The following is a 14,415-nucleotide window of genomic DNA, read 5'->3' on the forward strand; positions in this document are numbered from 1 at the left end:
ATTTATCATAGTATGTGTTATTTTTTGAAAGTTTATTTATGTATGTGTGACACACACAATGCATGAAGAAAATCAAAATAGTTTTGATTTTGAAAATGAAACCCTTTCAATCTGGTGAATTTTATTAATTTTCAAAGTTAACAGTAAATAATTTTGAGTATACAAATAATAAAATTATGACGAAATAAAAAAAGAACTGAATTTATAATTCAAAATGTGATTTTTTTGGACGAAAATCGATTTTTTTTGGAATAGTGATTGAAGAGTTTGCCATACATTAGTCAATTTCACATATACAACCAGTAAGGAAAGTAGTAAAGTCGGATAGGGCCGACTATATGATACCCTTCACCACTTTGGGTATATTCAACAGATGAATCATAACAGACGTCGCATTTTTAAGGATCAGTAAAATTAAATTGGACACATAAACATATCTTTCTGTAACCTGTACTAAATTTTTCATTTGGTCAGATATAGAGTTGCTTCTTACAATGGGACATAATTATGTAAATCAATTTAAAGCATATATCAGTCGGATACCCTTTGTTATTTGGATACATACCTGATAAACATGAGGAGTTTGGTGGACCATTTACTTCAAATCAGACGAAAATATTTATAAAAGCTATATCGAAATCTGAACTAATTTCAACAAAACTTGCTACACGTTATCTCATAATAATTTGTACAAGTTGTGCAAAATTTTTTGCCAATCGGACCCACCTGGGGAATTCGGTGCAGCATTTATATCTAACTTATAGGTTATACTAAGTTCATTACCAAAGATATATAGGGACTCTGGTGCGCCATTTACCTAAAATCGGATGAAAATATATATTGGAGCTATATCTAAATCTTAACCGATTTTCACGAAATTTAACACACATCATTCTAGACTTTATTCAGTACGCTGTACCAAATTTCGTGGAAATCGAAAGATATATAAGTACTTTGGAACACCATTCTCCTAAAATCGGACGAAAATAGATATGGGAGCTATATCTAAATCTGAACCGATTTTCAGGAAATTTAACACACATCATTCTAGACTATGTTCAGTACGCTATACCAAATTTCGTGCAAATCGAAAGATGTTTTCGTCCTTAAATCGGACGAAAATATATATGGGAGCTATATATAAATCTGAACCGATTTTCATGAAACTTAGCACACATAATTTTAGGCTTAATTCAGTACGCTGCGCAATTCAAATAATAAATGCGACCTGTACTTTGTTTACAATTTAACATGGACAGACAGAGATGTTTAAATCGACTTAAAAAGTGATTCTATGCATATTCTCACAAGAAAGCATGTGTCTATCTCGTTTCCTTTTGCCTGTTACAAACATATGCACAAAGACATAATACATAATAAAATACATAATAATACATACATAATAAAAAGTGGGTTATAAGGGGACTACCCCTAAAAGGGGGTGAATACTAATAAGTTTTGGTAGGGAAATTTGTTACCATATACGACTACAAAATACCAAATTACAGCGAATTCGGTTGAAAACCGAGGTCAAGAACCCCAAAATACTGAAAATTTGAGGGTACCCTTATATGGGGGCTACCCGAAAAAATGGACCTATATTTATAATTTTTAGTGGAGAGATTTGCTACACAATAAGAACTCAAAGTATTAAATTTCAGCGAATTCGGTTGAAAAACGGGCTCAAGAACCCAAAAATACCGAAAATTGGGGGTACCCTTATATGAGGGCTACCCGAAAAAATGGACCCTAATTTATAATTTATTGTGGAGAGATTTGGTATCGAAAAAGAACGCATTTTACTAAATTTCAGTGAATTCGGTTGAGAAACGGGCTCAAGAACCCCAAAATATTGAAACTTTGGAGGTACCCTTATATGGGAGCTATGCCTAAACTTGGACCGATTTTCACGAAACTTAACACACATCATTCTAGACTACGTTCATTACGCTGTGCGGCCCGGGGGGCCTGGGCCCCCCCGAAATGTATTTTTTCACAGTAAATTTATGATTGCCACAGCAAATTTTTTCATTTTGTACTACCGGGCAAACGATACAGGACACAGTTAAGGACCAATCCTTACGAAATCCATGTAGGATGGGTTCTGGCCAATGAAGACCCCTTTTGTTTTTTGGTAAAGATCTGTTAATATTTAGGGAATGAAATTGACTAAAAACTTTATTTTTGTCTGATTTTCTGGTCGCTCCAGAGGCCGCAATTATGGCCCAAACATCGCGAGTTTTTTACATGGAGAAGGGGACCGGCCAAGCATTCCTTTTTTGGATAAAGATCGGTCAATATTTAGCGGGTGAAAAATTACAAAATTTGTATTCTAGAGCGTATATATTTACTCCTAAAGGACATAGACCCGATAAATTGATAGTATATCCCAGAGGAGTGGTTGAGCTTTAAATTGATAACAATTATATTGTCGTATGTACTCCGATGTGGGAGTTACACTTACATATTTACAGGTGCTTACGTATTTATATATTATTTACTAAACCATTACCACACTAGAGGGCGGAAATATAGCGCTGATCGCTTTTAAATTTTCCATGAGGATCCAGGTTATAATTTTCGGTGATGATCAGATACTAATTTTGGGATGAATTGGACCAAAAATTTAGTTTTTTGTGTTTTTTCGAGTCGATCGACAATTGAAAATCGAACATCACAACACAAACCACCGTGAAGGCAATCTGTACAAGTAATTAGAAGGGCTGTACTGAATATTAGTAATATTTGGAATATATGTCAGTGTAAGGAATCGGGCAACTGGGTGCAACTATCACGAAATATTGCCCAGGCTCGGAATAAAAATCCGCAGAAAGTTAGAGTTCCGTGGTAGTTGTGTAGTATGGTCGGCCCCGTCCGACTATACTGCTCCGCTCACTGGTTTTAAACTTTTTGGTATAGTTGACGTGAAGCCATGTGTTGTGTTTTTTACAGAGACCAGAAAAATAAATTAGACCATTAAGTGAAAACTATGTTAAATTCGGCATGAAGAATTTTTTTCATACCCTCCACTATGAGGATGACAATCAGAAAGTCTATAATTACTGGGGTCTCCTAGTGGAAAAACTCATGTTATGATAGGACCTTGGATATACCGAAAAATTCACGAGAAAATGATGATTGAAATTGATGGGACTACAATAAAACGGGGATCAATATATCAAAAGGAATACAAAATTCCGAATTATAACCGACCTGGGTTATATTAGGCTGGGGAAAAATAAATCCATTAGTTTTATATTTTAAATGTAACTTCATAATGCCTCTCTGATAAAAGTCCTTCTCACTATTTGCAAAAAACTCTAGTAGTCGATTTTTACAATCCTCCCTAGACACAAAATGTTTATCATTACAGAAATGTTGCAATGAAAGAAAAATATGATAATCGCTTCGTTTCAAGTGCGGACTGTATGTCGGATGCCTTAAAACTTCCTAACCAAGCTACAGAAGTTTCTGGCGAGTCATTATAGATGTATGTGTATGGTGGAACACGACACCTTTCCTGTTGGTCAATTCTGGTTGTTTCTTGTCAATTGCTATTTTCAAGTGGTCAAGTTGTTGACAGTAGATATCAGAATTTAGCGTTTTGCCTCATAATAAATAATCCACATCCAGTTCTACCGAATGCATAGCAGAACCTTCATGGCCGTTAGTCCTGGTTTGGCCACCGTTTGAGGTGCTTCACCGCTCTTTGACCACGATCGTTTTCGCACAGGGTTATCGTATGTGATCCATTTATCATCTCCAGTCAACATCCGTTTAAGAAATGGGTCTATCTCATTCCGATGGAAATTCGATCCATCCTATTTATACCCTTCACCACACTGTGGTACAGGGTATTATGTCTTTGTGCATATGTTTGTAACAGGCAAAAGGAAACGAGATAGACCAATGGTTCCTTTTGAGAATATGCATAGAATCACTTTTTAAGTCGATTTATGCATGTCCGTCCGTCCGTCCGTCCGTCTGTCTGTCTGTCCATGTATTTTTGTGAGCAAAGTACAGGTCGCATTTATGATCCGATATGGATGAAAATTGGCACAGTTCATTTGTTTGGCCCAAGGACGAACCCTATTGAAATCGGGAAAAATCGGTTCAGATTTAGATATAGCTCCCATATATATTTTCGTCCGATTTAATGGAAACGGTCCCTATATATCTTTCGATTTGCACGAAATTTAGTACAGCCTAATCAATTAGGCCTATAATGATATCTGCCAAGTTTCGTGAAAATCGGTCCAGATTTAGATATAGCTCCCATATATAGTTTCGTCCGATTTCATGTAAATGGTGCCCCAAAGTCCCTATATATCTTTTGATTTGCATAACGTACTGAATTAAGCCTAGAGTGATGTCTGCCAAGTTTCGAGAAAATCGGTCCAGATTTAGATATAGCTCCCATATATAGTTTCGTCCGATTTCATGTAAATGGTGCACCAAAGTCCACATATATCTTTCGATTTGCACGAAATTTGGCGTACTGAATTTAGTACAGAATGATGTGTGCCAAGTTTTTGTGAAAATCGGTTGACATTTAGATAGAGCTTCCATATATTATAGATTGATTTTAAGAAATTGACGCACCAAGGGACCAATATATGGCTGATAGGAACAAAACTTACTGAAATTAGTGTAACCTAACCTGTGATTAGTTTCGTTGAAATCGGTTCATATTTGGATATAGCTTCCATATATATTTTCACCCGATTTTAAGTAAATTGGGCATCAAATTCCTCATGATTGATATTTGATATTTTTTTGAAGTCGATTTACATACTTTTGTCCCATTGTAACAAACGAATGACATGTTTATGGATAGATCTAAGTCGATTCACATTTAGATAAATATCACATATTTTATTTCATCCAATTTCATGTTATTAGCCCTGTTTAATATACTCATAGTGGTGAAGGGTATCATATAGTCCGCCCCGTCCGACTTTACTACTTTCCTTACTGGTTTTTTTCTGTTAATTGGTGCGACACCCAAACATCGAGCTTCATTGTGAACTCTGCTTTTTATAAATGATTTAAAACAGTTTTATGTTCGATTTTAGCACCTGGGCGATGTTACGACTACTACCATTCCGGTAAACTTCGATCATTTCTCCGATTTTATCGACATTTTCGACGACCGGCCTAATTGATTTCTTTTTCCCCAAGCTAATATTAATACTTTTTTGTCCGGAGATGTGGTGTACCATTATGAGATCCCAAATGCTAAGTTAAAGCCAATTTGTGTCAAAGACGGATGCAGACGGACAAACGTAAATCGACATAGAATTTTATTCTGATCAAGAATATATATAATTTGTTGGGTCTCCGGAGAAAATTTCGAGGTGTTGCAACCGGAATGATAAATTTAATATACACTCCACCTTATGGTAGAGGGTATAAAATGAGGCACTAGGGCTAGAGTTGGAAGAAGGATTTATTGTACAAAAATATGCCTATTTCAAAATTATTCCGAAATAGGCACAAACGGAGATAAAAAATTGAAATATATTCTAACAAATATCTTTACTTATTTATGTATGTGTTTATTTTGCAGTACCTACAAATACACCGATGATTTTGTTGGAATTTTCACAAATCGTACCCCGCAGCTATTCATTATCAATCCAGAGTTGGCAAGACGAATTTATGTTCAAGATTTTAAACACTTTCATGACAATGAAAGTTCTCAAATGGTAAGTACTGTGATAATATTTATGTCGATAATGAATAGAATTAAATAATGCGATTCAGAACCATTGCCATAATTTCTATATTATTTTCTTTTAGATCGATGAAAAGACCGATTTCCTTTTTGCCAACAATCCCTTTGTTACTGGTGGTGAAAAATGGAAACAACGTAGATCTGAAATAGTTCCGGGCCTTACATTAAGTCGGGTAAATATACGTTTGTTTACAGAAAATAACAACAACAACTTGACATTTAAACATATTTACAGATAAAATCGATGTTTCCCATAACGTTAGCAATATGCAAGCGTTTGACGAATTACATAGAAAAGGAACTGAAAATTCCAACTGACGAGGGCATTGATGCAAAGGATGTAAGTAAACTAAAACATAAATGAAATGATTTATTTGTATGGATCACAAGATAAATGGATAGTTCCGAATAATCAATCAGACCGAGCGTTACTTTTGTGATTTTTTAAAACTTACAGGAGGAGTATATTTTAATTTTGTCAGACATTTGGAAACTCGTCCGTCTGTTGATGTTAAATTTTAAACAAAGTACAGGTCGCATTTATAATCCGATTTGGATGGTACATCTCATTTATTTGGCTCAAGGATGAACCCTATCGAAATTGGGAAAATCGGTTCTAATTTAGATATAGCTCCCATATATAATACCACTGTGGTACAGGGTATTATGTCTTTGTGCATATGTTTGTAACAGGCAAAAGAAAACGAGATAGACCCACAGTTCCTTTTCAGAATATGCATATAATCACTTTCTGAGTCGATTTATGCATGTCCGTCCGTCCGTCTGTTGGTGTTAAATTGTAAACAAAGTACAGGTCGCTTTTATAATCCGATTTGGATGAAATTTGGCACAGCTCATTTGTTTGGCCCTATTGAAATTGGGAAAAATCGGTTCAGATTTAGATATAGCTCCCATATATATGTTCGTCAGATTTCATGTAAATGGTGCACCAATGTCCCTATATATCTTTCGATTTGCACGAAATTTGGCATAACGTACTGAGTTGAGCTTAGAGTGACGTCTGCCAAGTTTCAAGAAAATCGGTTCAGATTTAGATATAGCTCCCATATATAGTTTCGTCCGATTTCATGGAAATGGTGGACCAAAAACCATATATATGTTTCGATTTTCACGAAATTTGGCATAACGTACTGAACTGAGAATAGAGTGATGTCTGCCAAGTTTCAAGAAAATCGGTCCAGATTTTTATATAGCTCTCATATATATTTTCGTCCGATTTAAGGTAAATGGTGCACCGGACATCCTATATATCTGTTGATTTGAAGAAATTTGGTATAACTTACTGAACTGAGCCTAGAATGATGTCCGCCAAGTTTCGTGAAAATCGGTCCAGATTTAGATATAGCTCCCATATATAGTTTCGTCCGATTTCATGTAAATGGTGCACCAAAGTCCCTATATATCCTTCGATTTGCAGGAAATTTGGCATAACGTACTTAATTGAGCCTAGAATGATGTCTGCCAAGTTTCGTGAAAATCGGTCCAGATTTAGATATAGCTCCCATATATAGTTTCGTCCGATTTGATTTAAATGGTGCACCAAAGTCCCTGTATATCTTTCGATTTGCACGAAATTTGGTATAGCGTATTGTATTAAGTCTGAAATAATATGTGTTAAGTTTCGTGAAAATTAGATCAGATTTAGATATAGCTCCCATATATAGCTTCGTCCGATTTAATGTAAATTGTGCACCAAAGTCCCTATGTATCTTTGGATTTGCACGAAATTTGGCATAATGTACTGAAGTGAGTCTGGAATGATGTCTGCTAAACTTCGTGAAAATCGGTTCATATTTAGATATAGCTCCCATATATATTTTCGTCCGATTGATGTCAGTCGCTTCACTTATGGATAAAGATCACATATTCATCCTTCAAAAGCCTACGTCTGTTAAGGGCTAAGCAGAATGCTCGCGTTGAGCCATCCGTTGCGTTGTGTTTTATCGAAAATACAACAACCACCAGGAAACGATAACACAAACGCATATCGTTTCCTTGTGGTTGCTGCATTTTCTATAACGATAATGGCTCAACGCGATCATTCAGCTTAGCCCTTTAGGCACACATGTTGAATATACCCAAAGTCGTCTTTACTACTTTCGTACTGGTTATTGTCGCAATTGTAAAATCTGTAGGTGAACATAAATTTAGAATCATTGGTTTGAAAAAAATAATTCAAAATCGGCTCAATATTTTATTGTGATCAAGCATCCGAGTCTCTCGTTTATCGTCATCATTTATTTTGTCACCAATTATTTTAACAAAAATTTTAACGTGTTTTCCATTTCTTTCGATTTCAGTTAACATCCCGTTTTATGGCCGATGTAATTGCCGACTGTGTAATGGGTTTGGAAAGCGATAGCTTTAAAGATATTAACTCTCCCCTGTTGGTTAAGAGACATGAAATGTTTCGATTTCATCCGATATATATGATCATAACGGGTCTACTGCCAATGATTGCAAAAATTAAAAAAGTTCGTTCGATAAGTAAAGAATTCGAAGACTATTTTGTTGATTTGATGGAAAAATCGATTGAGATGAGGAAATCACATGCGGCCGCTCAAGAGAGAGTGGATTTTCTAAATTATTTGTTGCAGCTGCAGGCGAAGAAAAATTTAACTCACATGGAATTGTGCGCTCATGCTATGACTTTTATACTGGATGGTTTCGAGACGGTCTCCTCAATTTTGGCGCATACCCTACTATTGGTAAGAATATTATGTCTCATTTCCTTGAAATTCTATTTTTAAAAGTATATTCTATCAATTGCAGTTGGCACGTCATCCCCAGGCCCAACAAAAATTACGACAAGAATTTCAGGAAAATTTGTCCGCAGGAAATCGAGATTTTAATGCCATACATGAATTGCCCTATTTGAACGCCTGTATACTTGGTAGGAATGATGTTTAAGCCAATCTATTGTTTAAGTATCTCATCAACTGAAAATTTTTATGATTTTTGTAGAAGCCATTCGCCTGTTCCCAGTTGACTTGTATTCACGAAAACTTTGCACCGAACCCATTGTATTGACTAATAAAAATGGCAAAGCATTTAAGGTTCCCCGCGGCATGTTGGTCATAATACCCAAATATCCAATTATGATGGACGATGAATACTATGAAGATCCTATGGAATATCGACCAGAAAGATTTTCCGAAGAAAATGGAGGAGTTAAAAAGTATCTAAACAAAGGTGTCTATTGGAGTTATGGTGATGGGCCCAGGATATGTTTGGGTATGTTATTTAATTGTATTTTTGTGTGTAGAATTGTAATCTGTAACCCTATGATTCTCTTTACAGGTGTCACCTTTGGCTTTGTTCAGATTAAAGCAGCCCTCGTTGAAATATTAACAAAATTTAGTGTTAAACCCAATCCAAAAACTCGCACCGATTATGCATTGGATCCAACATATTTCTTAGCACGTCTTGATGGTGGTATATATTTAGATTTTGAATTACTTTGAATTAAATATGAGTTGTGTAATACCAATGAAACAAAAATAGTGAATAAAAAAATTAATGGTGGTAAATGCGTATAGTGAAGTTTCGATTATCGATCTTTAATTATACCCTTCACAACACTCTGGCACAGGGTATTATCTCTATGTGCAGGTCGCATTTATAATCCAAATGGGAGGAAATTTGGCACAGCTTATTTATATGGCCCAAGAACAAACCCTGCTGAATTTGGAAAAAATCGGGTCAGATTTACATATAGCTCCCATATACTTTTTCGTTCGATTTAATGTAAACAGTGCACCAAAGCCCCTAATTATACACTCTTTGTGCATATGTTTGTAACAGGCCAAAGGAAACAATATAGACACATGGTTCCTTTTGAGAATATGCATAGAATTACTTTCTGAGTCGATTTATGCATATCCGTCCGTCTGTAGATGTTCAATTGTAAACACAGTACAGGTCGCATTTGTTATTCGAATTGGATGGCACAGCTCATTTATTTGGCCCTATTGAAATTGGAAAAAATCGGTTCAGTTTAGATATAGCTCCCATATATATTTTCGTCCGATTTCAGGTAAATGGAGCACTAAAGTCCCTCAATAGCTTTCGATTTGCACGAAATTTGGCATAGCGTACTGAATTGAGGCTAGAATAATGTGTGCTAAGTTTTCTGAAAATCGGGTTAGATTTAGATATAGCTCCCATATATATTTTCGTCCGATTTAAGGTAAATGGTGCCCCAAAGCCCCTAAATATATTTCGATTTGCACGAAATTTGGCACAGCATACTGGATTGAGTCTAGAATGATGTGTGCTAAGTTTCTTGAAAATCAGGTCAGATTTAGATATAGCTCCCATATATATTTTCGTCCGATTTAAGGTAAATGGTTCCCCAAAGCCTCTAAATATATTTCGATTTGTACGAAATTTGGCACAGCATACTGGATGTGTGCTAAGTTTCATGAAAATTGGTACAGATTTAGATATAGCTCCCATATATATTTTCGTCCGATTTAATGTAAATAGTGCACCAAAGTCCCTATATATCTTTCGATTTGCACGAAATTTGGCACAGCGTATTGGATTGAGTCTAGAATGATGTGTGCTAAGTTTCGAGAAAATCGGTTCATATTTAGATATAGCTCCCATATATATTTTCGTCCGATTTAAGGTAAATGGTGCACCAAAGTCCCTATATATCCTTCGATTTGCACGAAATTTGGCACAGCATACTGAATTGAGTCTAGAATGATATGTGTTAAGTTTTGTGAAAATCGGTTCAGATTTAGATAGAGCTCCCATACATATTTTCGTCCGATTTTATGTTAATGAAGCACTATAGCCCCTATATTTCTTACGATTTGCACCAAATTTGGCACGTTGTATTGAATTGAGCTTAGAATGGCGTTTGAAATCGGTTCAGATTTAGATATAGCTCCAATATATATTTTCGTCGGATTTAATTTAAATGGTGTACCACAGCCCATATATTATGTACCTTTCGATTTGCACGAAATTTGGCACAGTATTTTGAACTATGTCTAAAGAGATTTAGATATATCTCCCATATATTTTCATCCGATTTTATGTTAATGGAGCACCAAAGTTGCTACATTTCTTTCGATTCGTACGAAATTTGGTTTGTGAAAATCGGTTCAGATTTTGATATAGCTCCCATATTTATTTTCGTCCGATTTCATGTAAATGGTGCTCAAAAGTCCCTACATAACATTCGATTTGCACGAACTTTAGCATAGCGCACTTAATTAAGTCTAGAATGATGTGTGTAATGTTTCGTGAAAATATATAAATATAGACATATAGATATAGCTGGAGGGTATACAAAGTTCGGTGAGGCTTAACTTATCGACGTTTTTTCCTTGTCCTTTTCATTGGAAGTTTTACTCACACTCATACAGGAACATTAGCTGCACTATAGTAAAGTTTCTTGTGGGGTTTAAAATGTCATGAAAATTAAATGTAAATTTTCTATGGTGGAGGGAATAAAACGTTAACGCCCCATTTAATTGGTCTTCACGACATTCTTTTCAAGTTCGTATAAACTACATCGATTAAAAAATGGTTAATGACAATTTAATTTACATGAAATGCAGTCTTACTCCCTGCTACACTATTATTGCACTCTTTTAACTTAACCCTATCATTGTCTACGATTAACTTTTGCCATAATAACTCCGTGTCGAGTTTATTGTAAAATTAATTGCTGCTTATTATCTGCTTAAATGCTGACCTCATAAAAGTTAAGGAGCACAACACGTTTGCATGAAAGGATTTTCCACTGCAGTGATTTCTTGAAAATTTTCATGAGTTTTTGTCAATTAAGAAAATGTTCTGTTCTGGTCGGGTGAATGTGACAGAAAATGTAATGTCCCGTCATATCAAAACTGTTGGATATGACAACGTCTGTGATGTGACAATGCCTCCCGGTCCCAGTGATTGAAGAAATGCAACGACCACTTTAATTGGTATGATGTTTTAATGCAATTTTCTCTTCCTCCCAGCAGCAATGGAAAGTTGGACAAAACCAGCAAGCAAGTGCATACGTGTTGACCAACAGAATAACAATAACATACATACAATGAAGGACATTTCTGGTGGGTACTGTCTGGTGTTTCTGGCAACAATTTATGCATTAATTGAGGTCTAGAGTTTTTTTCGACGTTATTATATTGAAATGCAAGTGGCGGTGTGTTTTTAAAATTTCTTAAATTGGACGGGATATTTATATGTAATGTAACAAATTATCTGCTAATAGGTTTCTTTTATGCTCTCACCTGGGCTATGGAACGTCAACATACAGAACATAAGGAGGCTAAAATCTTAAAAAAAAATACAGTAAGGAAAGTTCAAAAGTCGGACGGGCCGGCTAAATATAACCCTTCACCACTTTGGGTATATTCTACATATGTATCCTTACAGACGTTGCCTTTTCGAAGGAACATTAGCATGACATTGAGTGAACTTAAATCTGATTCAACCCGATTTTCTCGCACGAGCTTTGGTAGGGACAGATTTCCATATTAAAGGCACGAAAATCCCCATGAACACGCACAACAACATGAAGTGCAAATACAAATACAGAAAAAACAATAACATTTCTGTAAATACACTTGCCCTGAGCGAACAAATTTATAAAAGTGGTTGTCAGAAATACTTCAACGTACAAAGCATTCAGATATAGTAACTCCTGTACATTGTACAACTTTGGGTCTTTAGTACACAAGTTACATTAAATCGAACGCAATAATATAATATACGGGAGCTAAATCTAAATCTGAACCGATTTTCGGGAAACTTAACACACATCATTCTAGACCTAATTCCTATGCCAAATTTCGCGCAAATCGAAAGTTATAAATAGAATTTGGTGTCCCAATTACCTTAAATCGGACTAAAATATATATGGGAGCTATATATATATATATCTGAAGCGATTTTCACGAAACTTAGCACACATCATTCTGGACCTAATTCAGTACCCAATGACAAATTTCGTGCAAATCGAAATATATTTAGGGACTTTTATACATCATTTACATTAAATCGGACGAAAATATATATGGAAGCTGGACCGATATTCAAGAAACTCAACACACATCATTCTACACCTAACTCATTACGCTATGCCAAATTTCGTGCAAATCGAAATATATATAGGGACTTTGATACACAATTTACATTAAATCGGACGAAAATATATATGGAAGCTGGACCGATATTCATCACACATCATTCTAGACCTAGAAATATATATAGGGACTTTGATACACCATTTACATTAAATCGGACGAAAATATATATGGAAGCTGGACCGATATTCAACACACATCATTCTAGACCTTATTCATTACGCTATACCAAATTTCGTGCAAATCAAAAGATATATAGGGACTTTGGTACACCATTTACATTAAATCGGACGAAAATATATATGGGCGCTATATCTAAATCTGAACCGATTTTTCTCAATTTCAATACGGTTCGTCCTTGGGCCAAATAAGAGACCTATGCTAAATTTTATCCACTTCGGATCATAAATGCGACCTGTACTTTGTTTGCAACTTAACATGGACAGACAGACATGCATAAATCGACTAAGAAAGTGATTCTAAGAATATTCTCAAAAGGAACCATGTGTCCATCTCGTTTCCTTTTGCCTGTTACAAACATATGCACAAAGACCATAGGTGCCCATCAGTATACTTTAAAGTAGCTGCCTACTCACACGCATTGTTATGCTCTTTCCCAGTTGTTCAAAAAATATCAATTGTCTGCTATTATATAGTTATATAGCTAGTTACTTGATGATCTAGTTACTTCATACCCCAAAACGGAACACAAAGTAGACTGTTGGATTTTTTTGTCAATTGAAAAAGTTGTCTACGCATATCATACCAATTCAGTAGTTACTGGTAATACAAAGGGTAATGAATCGACTATCGAAATGACTGTATATTGGTAACGCAGGCAGGGGACAATTGACTTCCCCAATGACATACCCATGTTAAATTCACCAGTCTAGGGCATGAAGTGGTAACTAGTGGTACTTACAGGTAATTAGTAAAGTATCTAGTTCATCACCAGTTACTCGAACTACTGGGTTCAGTCAGTCGTTGTTTGGCAGGCAACGAATGAACACATACTGGGGTGCGCGCACGACGTCGTGTCCGCAGAACTAGAAAATCAAAGAAATAACACTTAGGGATAAAAGTGTTTCAGTATATTTGGATTTTTATTTTATTATTCAAAATGCGTTTTGTATGTTTAAAACATTTTAAAAACAACAGAACAATTTCTGTTTTTTTAAAAAATTAAATATTTGATAATTATCGTAGTATTTAATATTATTATTTAATATTATAATATGATTATTATCTCGGTATATGCTACTTTATAAACTTTATTAGATTTTTATGGCATATACACTTTGTAATTCATATAAAAACATTTTTAATAATGTTTTTATTTTATATAATAACAAAAATTAAATTCATCAATAATTTTTTCCGACCACAAAAATGTACACACAATTTTGTTCAGTACTGTTCTGTTTTCTCTCACACATACTAACGCATTTTAATTTTGGGCACCTATGACAAAGACATAATACCCTGTATCACAGTATGGTGAAGGGTATAAAAATGGGTCGGAATATTTATAGGGGAACTATTGTT

The 14,415-nt window shown here is 35.1% G+C and overlaps 1 protein-coding gene across 1 annotated transcript; it reads left to right on the forward strand.

Moving 5' to 3' along the window:
* Positions 1-5,569: 5,569 nt before the first annotated feature.
* On the forward strand, positions 5,570-9,222 carry LOC133321281 (probable cytochrome P450 28a5; the record flags this gene model as incomplete). The annotated part of the gene is made up of 7 exons (XM_061530377.1): positions 5,570-5,708; positions 5,803-5,910; positions 5,973-6,077; positions 8,059-8,466; positions 8,531-8,651; positions 8,723-8,992; positions 9,059-9,222. Coding segments are annotated over 7 exons (1,315 nt in total), but the record flags the coding sequence as incomplete, so codon positions are not given.
* Between the last annotated feature and the right edge of the window lie 5,193 nt (positions 9,223-14,415).

The sequence above is a fragment of the Musca vetustissima genome, unplaced genomic scaffold (assembly GCF_032173495.1).
Source record: "Musca vetustissima isolate MV318-11 ecotype Yass unplaced genomic scaffold, APGP_CSIRO_Mvet_v1 utg272118, whole genome shotgun sequence".
NCBI lineage: Eukaryota > Metazoa > Arthropoda > Insecta > Diptera > Muscidae > Musca > Musca vetustissima.